The sequence below is a fragment of the Camelus bactrianus genome, chromosome 14, assembly GCF_048773025.1.
Source record: "Camelus bactrianus isolate YW-2024 breed Bactrian camel chromosome 14, ASM4877302v1, whole genome shotgun sequence".
In the NCBI taxonomy this organism is placed as follows: Eukaryota; Metazoa; Chordata; class Mammalia; order Artiodactyla; family Camelidae; genus Camelus; species Camelus bactrianus.
This window is the reverse complement of record NC_133552.1, coordinates 3125066-3139168: the sequence shown is the minus strand read 5'-3', so window position 1 is coordinate 3139168 and position 14103 is coordinate 3125066. Positions and strand designations below refer to the sequence as shown.

The 14103-nt window shown below is 46.9% G+C and overlaps 1 protein-coding gene across 2 annotated transcripts in view; it reads right to left on the bottom strand.

The window, feature by feature from the left end:
- The window catches only part of ATP8A2 (ATPase phospholipid transporting 8A2), a 416513-nt gene that overhangs the window by 121702 nt on the left and 280708 nt on the right, over positions 1-14103 (bottom strand). Inside the window, exons 28-30 of one of the 2 annotated variants that reach the window (XM_074377942.1) lie at positions 11503-11577; positions 4933-5055; positions 2937-3015 (exon numbers count right to left, since the gene is read on the bottom strand). In XM_074377942.1, coding sequence (XP_074234043.1) covers positions 2937-3015; positions 4933-5055; positions 11503-11577 — 277 coding nt within the window. The remainder of the gene's footprint in view (positions 1-2936; positions 3016-4932; positions 5056-11502; positions 11578-14103) is intronic. The other variant, XM_074377943.1, reaches the window with a different exon arrangement.

Here is a 14103-nt window from a genome sequence, read left to right as displayed (position 1 = left end):
ACAGGCAGCGTGTCTGTCCTCTGCACCCCCAGTGCCCAGCACATCCGAGGTTTGCTGCGATTTTGCTGAGTAAGTAAGTTCTTCTCAAGACATGTTCCCTCCTCTCTAAACACATTCCTGTTTCCCGGGCTTAACCCTCCTCAAGCTCCCTGGAACACCCGAGACCTAACTGGGATCCTCGCCTCCAGTTTTCCTTGGACCGTTCACCTTACAAGACAGGACAGATTCCTTTCCTCCAAACTGCTCTGATCATAATTCTCTCCTCGATCTAAGTTCCACTGGCTGTCCAACGCCTGCAAATGGAGCCCTGATTTCTCAACATCATTCATCGCCCTCTGCAATCCAACTTTCACTCCCTCCTCCCTGCCCTCCACCCTGGAAGGACAAAATCTCAAGCTTTCCACATCTGCCCGGAAACACCCCCTCTGTTTACCTCCTTCCTCCAGCCCTCCCACATCCCAGTCCCACTTGGACTTTCAGGTTAAGTATAAATGTTACCTTCTCTAACTAGGCACTAGTAATTCCAAATGAAAGGCATCTCTCTCTCAGCCCTCTGCAGTCCAAGAGCACTTTATCTGCACTTTACTTGACAGAGTTCCTGTCTGCCTTGTATGGAGTAATCCACATCTCTTGGCAGACTACACACTCTGTGAGGGTGAGACCCACGTTGAGTCATTCGCCCATCACCCTGAGAGTCTGCCACAGTGCCGTGGACGTAAAAATTGCATGCACGAACAAGGCTGAGAAGAAACGCCACCATGGTTTTTGCTGTGTACTTACAGTGAGAATTTAGAAAGTAACTCTAGAACATTCATCCCATCTGCTAGCAGACGTCAACCAATACGAAGCACACCAGAGCCCTCCTGTTGTTCTTTGCCAAATACACTTATTTTTGCAATTTATTTCAGCGTGAACAGTTGCACTCAAAAGGTTACTGTTTACAACACAACTGAAAGAAACCTCTGTGCTGAAGGCTTAATAAATAGAATGAAATGATGACACTGATGATGACAGTGGTAACAGTAAAAACTGGGGAAGAAATCATCCTTTCAACCAGCTGCTGGGCAGATCGCTAACCTGAGGGAAGGAGATGAAGGTGGCGGGAACTAACTTGAAATTTACTTGGTGATATTTCTTAGGTAAATTGCTAACTTTGGGAGTCTGTCCCCTTTTAAATACAAACAACATTTGTGAATGAATGGATGTGCGATGGAATCTAGGTAGAGGACAGTGATTACACTCGCACCATTACACACTGTGTCCTATACGGTGCTACGTAGTACGTGCTCCACACAGTACATACAGCACAGTGTACATTACGCAGCGCATGTACCATGCACCATGTAGTACAAATGCTATGTAGTGTTATATATTTTATAGCATACATATTGTAAATACATACTGTGTATTACAGCCATCATAAACTATAAATCACAATCTCAAAGCACATAACCATGACTCAGGACAGAAACCAATCATCTCTGGGGCAGACTGGGGCCACCCTGGCTCCTACTGAAGCAGGCAAGTAAATGACCACCTTGTAAAACCTCTGAGTCCAGAGAGAAGCACTTCATGTGTAGTTAGGGACAGTCAACATCGAGATAAGAGGGTGGGGGCTCCGGAGATGGTACTCGTGGCCAGTCCAGGCTGCTTGCTCTCTCTCCCTGGGGATGAAAAGGCTGGGCTCAGATTTCAGAGGACACTTTGAAGCCGTTCTTGGGCTCATCACTCCTTTCCATCACCTGCCCAGCCTGATACCGTCACGGCTGCTTTATCACCCAACTGTCAGAGCTTCTAAAACAAACCGCAGTCAACACGCTCATATTTGTAAGCCCTTATTCACAAAAGAAACGTAATTCAAAAGGCATTAAATTCAGGACACGTAAAGATGACTGAAGGGAAAGCTCTGGAGTTCAAAGAAAATGACCCCACCGGAACGCCCCTTTGGAGTAGGGTTGGAAGCAGAAAGTATCACTTTCTGATTTAGAGACTTAGGGCCCCTTGAAGGAAAAGCAGGCCTGTGGAACTGAGGGAACAGGGCACAGGGTGCAATACACTGGCTGCGACACACGTCTTCCCTCACTGTCGGTGCTTAATGGGTTAAAGCGTATCGCTGAGGATGAATCGTGCTTGTCTGAAGCACAAAACACACTGACACAGAAACAAGGCAGCTTGGAAACTTTATATCCTTTGGTTCTCCGAACAGAAAAAGGCCTCGTCTGGGCAACACCTGGAGTACTGTTTCCTGGGGGCTCGTTAAGGATTGGAGGGGGTGAAAGAGGAGCGTTCCTGTGATCCATTTTCGTTTTCTGAGACTAAAAGGTATGTGTCTTTAAGAGGCCATGCTCTGGAAGGATCAAGAAGTGTGAACAGATACAGAACCAGAAACACGTCTCGCACACCCTCTCCCAGGCGCAGGGAAGACTGAAGCCAGTCAGGACAATCAGTCCTCGACAAACCTTAAAACTGTGCTTGAAAAGTGTATGTCAAAGGAAGGAGACGCTTGCGGAAAACTGGGTATAAGATGGAGCCCTGAAGAGCTCCGAGTTACTCGGCGGGCAGGCACGTCTGGCCTAGAAAATGAAAGCCCGAGTAACTGCGGAGAATTTCAAACTCACGGACAAGAGGCACCGATGTTCCATTACAGTGTTTTTCTTTAAGACCCTCGACTCTGATGGTTATTAAAAATAAAATTAAAACTCCAAGTACTTAAGCTCTCCAGGCAACTGGAAAGAAAACGGGTTCTCAGAGCCAGAATGGGCGAAACCGACAAACTATAAACCCGAGACCAGCTCTTCTTAGATTTTAGGTATATTTTTCTTCTGAAATGTGTTCTTGTGATCTCTGGGTCTGCAGAACTGGGGAAAAAATTGTGAACAACTGGCACCAGAGGGGCTGCAAAGCTCCCGGCTGATGGTTGAATCATAAAGCGTTACCGTGTTCCAGCGCCTTCATGGGAAACCAGAAGAGGATGAGGGAGTGGATCAGGGCGTTGATGCAGTGACCCCAGAAAACCTACGGAAAAACAAACCGAAGGAGTCAGGCGCTGCCCACACTCGTGACCTCCGTGCAGCTCAACAAGCCCCTCACTGTCAGGGATGCGGGCGGCGCTGCCCAGCTCCAGGAGGCGGAAAAAGCATTTCCTCACTTTTACATACAAATGACCGCGCTATCTCCAGATAATGCTACTTGAGCACAAAGACCCAAACAGATATGCATGTAGACACAGGCCAGTGTACAATCTACCCACATCCGAAAAATAAACTACAATCCACTTTCTTTAGAATCGAAAGGAAGACAACAAAACTGTACAGTCATCCCGAAAAGGGGCCTTCGGTCAAATTACGAATAAAGAGCCTGACACTGCGCTGTCTGAAAGCATTCCAAACACGTCAGATGTAAATTCTTACCAACAGTCTCGCTCTTCTGTTTTACTCCTTAAAATCTCTCCCATTCAGCTTTTTAATTTTTAGAAATTTTTAAAAATGTATTTATTGTTAGAGAAGGTACTGGGGATTGAACCCAGGACCCTGTGTGTGCTGAGCACGTGCTCCACCACTGAGCTCTACCCTCCCCCCTAGGGTTTTAATTAATATGCACATTGAAAAATTCTCTTCAACCCCTGAAAGGTCAAACAGAAGACCACAAAGTTTAGTTTCTTCCATGCTATAGTTTTATAAATGCATTTCAGTCATCCTCTTAACCCCTGGGGTGGCGGAGCTACTGAAGGCAGACTGAATTCATTTCAAAATCTACAAATTGTTCTGGGAATGGTCACATAGTTTAATCTTACGTAGTGGGGGGACAAGAGAAAATAGAAATTATAAGACCATGCGATTTTCCCATTTTAAATGTTCATTTTTTTCCTATCTGTTCCCTGCCCTTGGTACTATCCATCTGAACCCCAAATCTTCAAGGTCTTGAGCAACCTCAGCTCTGCTATCTTCCTAATGAGTCCGCTCCCCACTACCCATCTCACACACCCTTTGAATTCAAACTCTGTAAAACACAGGTTCGATTTACGTAAATAAAGCAGAACAGGCCTGTTTCCCATCCAAAGAGCCGCAGTGAATAGGGGCTGGTCAGTTAGCCCTCCCGGTCTCCTTGTGTACGAAACAGCGTCGAACCAATAGGGTCCTTTTCATTTTTTCCTGACTTGGACATGTCTAGGACGCTTTCCTAAGTGTGAAGTAGCCCTGAAGGGCGACGTCATAACCCCTGGCTCAGAGTGAAGCCTCCCAGAGTTGTTCTCTACAGAGGGCTCCTGCGCCCACCCGGTACACGGTGTTCAAACCTCCTGCACAACCACCTGAGACGGAAACAACTCTGCCTTCCCGCCAAGCTGGGTGCCTGCCTTCCCTCCCTCCCAGGGGGGAGGTGGTGGGGCTCAGCTCTGCCCTCTTAGCTGCAGCTGAAGGGCCGGTGACACCCCAGGCCCACTGGCCACTCCTGACCGCAGGATCCCCGCCCTGGCTGGGCCAGCCCCCCGCCCCTGACCCCTGTCTCAGGGTGGCCTGCCCCTCGTCTTCTAGATGCTTTCCCTTTCCTGATGCTCCAGACTGAAAACAACACCCCATTGCCCCAATTCCTGTGTTCGCATCTGGCCAGTTGTCCTCATTGGCCAGAACCAGGCAGCGACAGCAGGAGGGCTGGGCCAGGCGACAGGGCTGAATGAGGGATCGGGGAGGCTGGGACCCTAAAGACACCAGGCAGACAGGACTGCTGGCCACGGGATGTTGGGGGCGCACACAGAGAAGAGAAAGGGATGAAAGCTTCTTTCCAATGGGGCAGCTCGAGTCCACTGGGTCTACCCCTTGGGGGGAGCCCGTGTCCTCACCCATCTTCAATTGTCCCCACTAAGCCTCTGCACCCTCCTGGGTGGGTACCGACCCACACTGGAGGATGTGGTCCCCAGATGCCCACGCAGTGTACCTTTGTGTTGAAGCCCTCGGCGTTCTGGGTGATTTTGTAGAGCTGTGGGAACCTCAGCATGCTCTCCTGACTGCATGACCTCTCGAAGATGCCCAGTGTGAAGGGGGGCAACGCCGTGAAAATCTGCGGGGAGAACAAACAGCTGTTACGTGGGGCCTTTCCTGCTTCCGCAGCTCCTGTGTCTCCAGGCTCCGGAATGACGCCTGAGCCGAGGGTCAAGTCCAAACCTGAGCTTCAGGATTCACCACTCCCTGGACCCCCTCCCAGCAAAGAAAGTTGATGAAAGACCGATTTTAACTGTTGCTTCATCAGCATCAAATGAATACACTGAACATGAAAAACGTCATAAATACGTGATTCGCCAAAAAATCGTTAAATACGAACTGCTTCCCTTTGCAAACAAGCAGTGACGTAGCCTCCCACCACGTGAGCTCTGTGCGCACGCGGGCAGGATTTACAACTTCCCATCCTGAGTTCATACACAAATTTCAGGAAGCACGATGCCCTTCATTCACTTCCTCATTTGACAGATGTTTCCGGGGACTGAATTATGGGCCAGATACTATGATCATCGCCAGGCAGAGGGAGATTTGAAAACAGAAGAAAGAAGGCAAAGCAGGTCGCTGACCTCTAGGAAGTCCGTCCCTGCAGAGCTGGGGACAGGGCAGCGGGCAACAAGCACGGAAGCAAACACAGAAAACAGAGAACCGCTTCTGGGGGCGAGGATGCAGGAGAGAGCGAGTCAAGGACGCCAGGACCAAAAAGCCTCTGGCCTGCAAGGTACTGAACCTGTAGGACTCGGCAGGACGGTCCGAGGCATGGTGAGAGGGGTGCAGAGGGAAGCACCCCTGTGAAACAAGCACCTCTCACAAAGCTTCGGGGCACAAAGGCACACGGCACGTTTGGGGGAAACTTCCAGGACGTGCAGGATGGCGGCTGGCCGGGGACCCGGCACAAGACAAGGCCGGCATGGGCAGATGGCGCTTCCTAAGACGGCAACTTTTCCCTGTCCTCAAAAGATGTGTGACGTGCTTGCATCTGTGTTCCAGGAAGAGAAGGCGGGGAGGCTGGAGACCAGCATTTCATCCCAGTCCAGGTGCGTGGTAGACCTGTGGGCCACCTCCTCCCTGGATGTGCACTGGGTCACTCTCTGCATGAGCATCGAGCAAATCCAGACCCAATAGCCCAGGAGGGGCCCCTGGGAGGGGATGCATGTCTCTGCGATAACTCGGAAAGCACACCGATGCCTGGAGCCTGAGAGTCTGGCCAGAGAAGTAAGCCTTTTCCCAGTCTGTTCCCATGGAGCAACCAGAGGGGCGGTGGGATGAGGCCTGGAAAACCTGCGGGCTCCACCTTCACCCAGGGGCAGAAAGGAGAACCGCCCTGGGATGTCACTGCTCTGCAGGTTTCCAGGAGAAAACGATCACGAGTGGTGGCCCTCGCGTCCCTCACAATAACTCAAGCTACCAGGGTCATGGCTGGAGGAAGGGGCCCCCACAAACATCTCTGAAGCTCCACAGTACGTGAACTCACCCCAGCTGTTCTGGGTAAAGCAGGTCTCTGCACACTGCTCACACAGCCTACCTTATTCTTCCTTTTCTGTTTTCACTTGACTTCCTCCTTTTACCCACTTCAAACCCGCCCCTCCATTCCACCCCCAGGCTAACCTCCTACTGTACCCCTCACCTGGCTGGCAGCAGTCCCCACCCACACCCACACCTAGGCTGGACACGGAAGCAGTCTTTTTCATGCTCACATAATAATTCACAGGAGGGAGGAACTACATTTTTCCAACCATCACCTATAAGCAGGCGTTCGCCTTGTTTCCAGGTCTCTGTTCCCACAAACACTGTGCCATGAACGCCAGAAATACATTATAACATCTATACGTCAGCTTCCATTCCTGTGGGGAGGATTCCTAGATGTGGGGTTTTGGGGTTGGCTTCACCAGACGCTGACCAGCTGTTTTTGGAAAAGGTACCCATCGTTCACCTGTCGCTTTACAAAGGCCCACAGTGATGTTTTCCCTGCTTCCCTACCAGTAACAGGTGTGATATTCTATTTCGTTCTCTCCGGTTTGAAAAATCAAAGATATTAACTCTTACTTTTAAATAAATGTACATTTCCCTGGACTACCAGTGAAAGGGAGCATGTTTTCATTCTATTCGTTGGACATATGGATTTGCAATTCTGTGAAATATCCAGTTCTTTCTGTCAACTTTTCTAAGAGTTCTTGAGCATGATAGATGGCAACTCTGCCTTTATGTTACAAAATTTCCTCCAAATACATTTTCTGCATCCTGGCTTTCTTTAGGGTGACCTGGGCCATGTAAAAGCGTTTAGTCTTTATATGGTCAAGAATGGCTTCTGAATGTGCAATCACGGTTATGGAAGTTTTCAGGAGTTTCTGGCAGGATTTTTACAGTTTTACTTTTCAAATTTAAGTCTTAATTTATCTGGAATTAATTTATCCCTGTTGTATCAGGTTGGAGTCCCAATTTTTTTTTCCATATAAACAGCCAGTTGTGAGAACATAATTAGTTAATCCAAACTTTTCTGCTGTACTAAAACACCGCATTGACATTGACTGCACTCTCACATGCTACAGACCTGGAGTCCAGGACTACGATTTGCTGCTGGGCTTTCTGACCCCTTTGTCTGGTCGTACGTCAGTATCACACTGATTCGGCTACGGCAGCTTCACGGTACGGTCTGGTGTGTGCATAAGTCTACCCCATGATTGCTGTTTTCTGAACTCGCTTTGCATATTTATTCTTAGGTGCCTGTTAATTCCATTTATACTTTAATATCATTTTACACGACCTCCTTCTTTTCCCCCAAAGCAATCATCTGTTGGGATTCTACTTGGAATCACATAAATTTACATATTAATTTTGGGAGAGTTGATTCTTTTATGACATTAACTCTTCCCATACAAGGAAACAGTATGATTTTCCGTCTGTTCAGACCTTACTTCACATGCTTCAGGAAGATTTGGGGTGCTTTTCATATGGGTACTATCGACTTTACTGCGTAATTTTAATTGCTGTTTTGGAAGGAATTCTCCTCTCTTTGCATTTCTAAGTGCTCACTGTTAAGAGTTTAAAAAAAAAACTAGTGATGGCCAGGATAGGAAAAAGCTATTAGTTTTTATTTATTTATTATGGATCTGGTCCTCTTATCAAATTCTCTTATAATCCCAGTATTCCTTTACTGACATCTTTTGGGTTTTCTAGATATAGTGTCACAGAGGGACACACTCACATGGCCACTTTTGTGCACATATTTCTACAAGCACAGAAATAGTTCCTCTTTTTCCTACTATTTGTAATAGTTATTTAATATTCTTGGCAGTTGCTGAAAATTCCAAAACAATGCCAAATTCTATACTGACGGCAGGAATCCATGGCCAATTTCTTATTTAAAATGATGTCGTTTTAGAATTTTACCATTTAAGGCAATACGCTACCATTTTTTTTTTTAAATAAACAGTCTGCATTATAGTTAGTTGATTTACTTCTTTCCTGTATCACTTAGAGTCCTTATTTTGGGAATGACAGTGGAACTGACTCAAAACCTTTTGCAGTGACTATTGACGGGACCATGTTTTTCTTCTTTGTGTGGCTGATACAGTGATACCTAGAAAGCTTTCTTAAATTCTGAGTCTCCTGTTTTCCTGAGATAAACCCTGCTTTGGCAAATATTCCATCCCCTAATGCACTGCTGCAGCCTATTCGCTGATACCTTGTTTAGAATGTTTACATTTCCCTTTACAAGTGCGGCCGGCCCAGTTCTCTCATTCAAGTTACTCTGGCTTGCTAAAACTAAGTGGGATAAAATTTCTGAAACAGGTTAAAAAACATTAGAGTTATCTCTTCACTAAAAAAAATGGATACCATTTAGCTGAAACCCATGTAATCATGGGAGCTTCTCTCACTGGTGGCTTCTTTAGTCTCACTCTACCCATAAAAAAAAGATGTAGAAATTTGACTAAGGATATAATAAGAATTTAATGGGATGGCACTGATTCATTACTTAAAATTGCTAAATAGGACATTATTATTAGAGTAGTGGCAAAATTGGAATACGGACTGGCATGGACTAGGTAACAGTATTGTATCCATGCAAGTTGTGTGATTTTTGATCATTATACTGGTCTTACCAAGCCATGTAAAGTTTGAAGAAACAGCCATGACGTCTTAACTTGCTCTCAGCCGGCTCAGAAATAAACATTTTGTGCATGCGTGTGTACATGTGCACCTGCACACATGTGCATGTGTATGGAGAGAGAATGCAGACGGTGGCTGAATGCAGCTGAATGTAGACAACTGAATCTGGAAATATTGTTCTTTGTACACTTTTTGCAACTTTTCTCTAAATTTCCACTGATTTCAAACAAAACTTGCTGAGACAACTTCCCGGGGCAGACTTCCATGCCCCCAAAAGGCTGGGCCCTTCCAGGGACTGACTCTGGCGGCCAGTGACCCTCTGACTCCACTTGACTTGACGTCCCAACTCTCTGCCACCAGTCCCCAACTCCAACACCAGCACCGTGGATCCGTGGCAACAGGGCCACTTCACCTGGGAATTCCCTTCTCTGCTGCAATATTTTCTGTCATCTGGAGGACACAGAGGCATTAAACTTATCCCAACCCTGGGGATCAAAGATCACCATGGGCCTTACACGTTAACGTGGGTAACGCCTAGAAAATTTTGTTTAGAATTCTGTCTTGTTTCTCAGTATCTCTGAGAAACTCTCTGCCAAGTTGGGCTGGTGTTCAGGAACCTGCATCTTCACAGAAATCCTGGTTACTCTCATGCCAGTGGTCTGCAGACCGCCCGTACCTGGACCAACATCACCCTACAGCCTATCAGCATCTTATGTGCAGTAGGCACTTGATGTGAGTTTGGTGGATTAATCTGAATTGCCCAAGACTGCAGGGAGGTAAGGAAAGAATCCAGCTCTCCCACCTGAGTATGAAAAGCGGGCTAAAATCCATTCCCTGTGTAACCAGGCGGCATGTATTTAGCCCTGAGCTCTAAGGCAGAGCCGCCAAGATCTCAGCCTCCCCTTTACAGATATGCGTGGGCACGTGGTGGCCTTTCCAGCACCAAGTCACCGGGGAGCAGGCGGCGCACTTTTCCCTACAAGGTCGCCGCACTTTGACCCACTCGGGACAGCTCTCAGTCCCGCAAAGCTAACAGTCTGTTGGGGGGGGGGCGAGCCCCTGTCCGGTGGCAGTGGTGAGAGCAGCTTCCCCAGCACAGGTGACAAACCTGCTCTCACCACCTGCCACTCCTGTCTTTTGGGGCGTAAGTATTAGCAAACAAATGAGCTGGTGTGCTTTTTTTAAAAAAGCTTTTCATTTGTTTCTGTTTTGTTTGTTTTTTGAGCCTGGGAGCTAGTTAGGTTTATTTGTTTATTTTATGGAGGTGCTGGGGATGGAACCCCAGACCTCACGCAGGCTAGGCGAGTGCTCTCCTCTGAGCTGTCCTCTGCCCCGGCTGGTGTCCTCTACAGCAAGGAACACGGCTATGAACTGACCAACTCTGTCTAAAATCAAGATCGGAACCTGGTTCAGCAGCATCTTAGTCTGCACACGGGACCCTCCTAGCCTGTGGCTCCAAGCAGGGCTGGAGCAACGTGTGCTGCGCAGCATTTTAACGCAGCGCCTGGTGGAGTGGCCACCGAAACAGGGAGGGAGCTGAGTGGGTGGATGACGAGTATCCAGCACAGATGTATACACAAACGGTAAGCCTTTACAGCACCACGGTTTGTGTCACTGCATGTCTGGTCTATGCCCACGTGTGCCTGCCTGCGATGTCAGCCTCGGAGAATCAGCTCCCCAGGGCACAGTGTCTGAGTCAGGGTCCAAAACCAGGCGACAGGGCGGCTCCAGAAAAGTGCCCTGCTGGGGTCTCCCGGCCCCAGGCTGCACCCCCGGCCCTCCCGGCCAGACAACAGAAGGCTCACCAGCAGCTTAGTCATGTTAGCCTATGGTTTGCGTTTGTTTCCAGCTTTTGCCTTCATTGCCATCAAGTGATAAAAAGAGAATTCTGACATCACGAAAACTACCAAACAAGCTGAACACCACTCGACATGGGGGCCGGAGGTCAGAAGTCGCCTTGTTAGCACTCATGGGGGGAGAAAACATTCTTCCACAAGGACGGGTGTGCTTTTAAGAAGGACAAAAAGGACACCGGATTCCACACTGTGTACTTGTATTTAGGTTTAAGAATTCAGAAATAAAATTATGAAGTGGAATGAATTTCAACGTGGTTTGGGAATTTTTTTCTTGAGCTAAAAAACATGGAAATGTTGCCCAGGCATTTAGCAAGGAGGTAACAAGGGTCTATTATCAAGATATATGGGTTAATAATTTCATGGGGTTACTCAAGAATGATCTGCTATGATTGAAACCATGTGTGGAGAGTTTGGGCTTCTGGGATGTGCAGCAGCAACAAGGCTCTAAAGATGTATTTGTGGGGCCGGCCGTGGACACAGATGCACTTCCCAGACACAAACAGTGCACCTCCGCACACCATCGGGGAGAGATGGGGAGAGCTTACCACGTTGTACAGGCCGATGCACCAACGTTCAAATAAAATCTGCCCAGAAAATCCATTTACGAAGGCAAACCAAAGCTGAAAGAGAAGGAAGTTCATGAAGTTTTAGATCAGTGTTGACCTAAATGTTTCCATCCGTGAAAGGAGTGGCGGGACGTGGACCACCAGCTGGACGCAGCCGCTGAGGAGAGAGCCCGAGGGCCAGAGCAGTTGTTCTCTCATAAAACACAGATTCCCAGCATCACAAACACCGACATTTTAAGGAAAATTTATACGTAAGGCCCATATCAATTTTAAGCGGCTGCCTGCACATATTTACAGAGAAGCCGTTTGTGTTTAATTCACATCTAGTATGTTTTGTGTCAACACTTTCTCACTGATTGGAAGGGTCTCCGTTTTATGTTCTTTTTCCCATAAAGTTGACTCAATAAATATGACTTATCTTTCTAGGACTTACAAATAGATTTAAAAAAATAAAATAAAAAACCACAGAAAAGCCTCTGTTGGTCCCATGTGTTTTTAGCTCACAAAATGCTGACCATCCTTCATCAAATGTCCACCAACTTGGCAAAGGGCAAAACACAATAATATGAAAGAAACACACTCAGATCATCTTTTGCAGTAACATGGGATGTAAAAATTAATAAACTGCAGATGATTCATGCCCTCAAGTGACCCTAATTCTAACTGATTAGGCAAGACTGACATAAAATCAAGTCCAGAGCGAAGGGCCAGGGACATGCATGACAAGGAAAAAAATTATTTTAGAGATGGAACCATCCCCCAGACATAATTCGGAGAAGACCTGGAGGGGGTGAGAGGGAAGCAGGAGAGGGCAGAGCATCAGGAAGACAGACGGAAACCTGACTTAGGAAGAAGCAAATACGGAAACAGTTCATTTCTACAGAGAAAAATATTAATAAAATTGAACAAAAATAAAGAATAGTACATAATATTTGAAACACCTATGAAGACAAAGGCCTAATTTCCTTACAAATTCTTTACAAATGAGAAAGAAAATGTCCAACAAATGGTTAGGAAAATAGGCAAGAAGCAAAACAACGTGTGAGTATAGGAGACCTCACTTATTAGGAAACACATACACACACACACACACGTGCACACGCGCGCACACACACACACACACACACACACACACAGGGACACCACTTTCTACCCAACAGGTGCCAAGGACTTAAAAGCTTGATAACCTGAGGGATGGCTACCTTCATACCCCGATGGTAATAGCACTGGCCACAAATCTGTTTAATATACTTTTCCTCTGACCCAGAAATTCCACTTGTAGGAACGTACTCTGTATCTTACAGCTAATCACACAGTATTCAACATGAAAATACGAGGAAGCTACCATGCGTTATTTGGAAGGATGAGAAATGGCCACGCGTACACTGGTAGCTGGTCACACGCATACGGTCCTCCCACAGCAATGAGACACTATACAGATGTTAAAGAGCAATCCAGATCTGTGAGCACAGTAACACAAAACCCCCTTGGACACATTCTCACAATGACAAATATCAAGCTGTATGTTCATGGTCATGACTGTGCCGAGCAGGTGTGTACACTCGGATATGCGTGGCAACTTTCTGGAAGACACGTGAGAAATGGTTACTGTTCATTATCCCGAGGCAGCAGACGTGCTCTCTGGGGGTAGCACAGAGACTCACTTCTACCTCGTAATACTGCCAACTTTTAAAACATGTTCATGCTTTATTTAGATAAGGGTTTCAAGCAGTCATTCTCAACCAGGGTTGACTTTTGCCTCTGAGACACTTGACGACGCCTGGAAATCGTTTGGGGGGTGTTGTTGGTGACTAGAAGGGAGAAGCCAAAGAGCCCTGCAATGCCCAGGAGAGCTCCTGACAGCAAAGAATCATCTGGTCCAAAATGTCACCAGTGCCGCTACTGAGAAACCCTGGACCAAAGGAAGAAATTCATTACGTCAACCTGATAAAACTTAGAACGTTGTAATGTTCGTCATATGCAAAATCACGCCATGTGACACACTGCAGGAAGCCGTGATAGTTTGTGTGAACGGGGTGGGGTTCAGAAACCTTCACTTCTTTTTGAGGAACTCCCCTCTGGCCAGACCCCGCTTGGGGAACCAGAGACCCGACTCTACGGGGGCCGTAGTAGCACCAGAAGTGAATCCAGAACTTGACAAAATTAGATCCCCAAACCAGAAATATGTCTTCATAAATTATTTATGAGGAATCACTTTGAAGACTGAGAGTGAATTTCATGTCACTTTGACATTCAAGCTGTTGAAAAATGCACAATAAGGAAGGAAAAATCCTACGAAGTCAAGCATCTCGTTCTCAGCATTAACCTTTCTCCAAGCAGCCTCATCACGTCGCAGACCTCAGTCTTTCCTGCAGTCACATCCCTGATCAGCTGGTGTTGGGACATTTCCTCTCAGCAGCCAGTGTTCTCATTTTCTCCAAGTTGGCCCTGGCTGGACCCCACGTTTCTTCAAAGATTTCTGGTATGTTTGTACTAATTTTTATCAGGTGCAGGTGCTGTAACTTTTTGAAAAGCATAAACAAGCTTATTTTCAACATTTCTAATTCAATTTCAATCTTC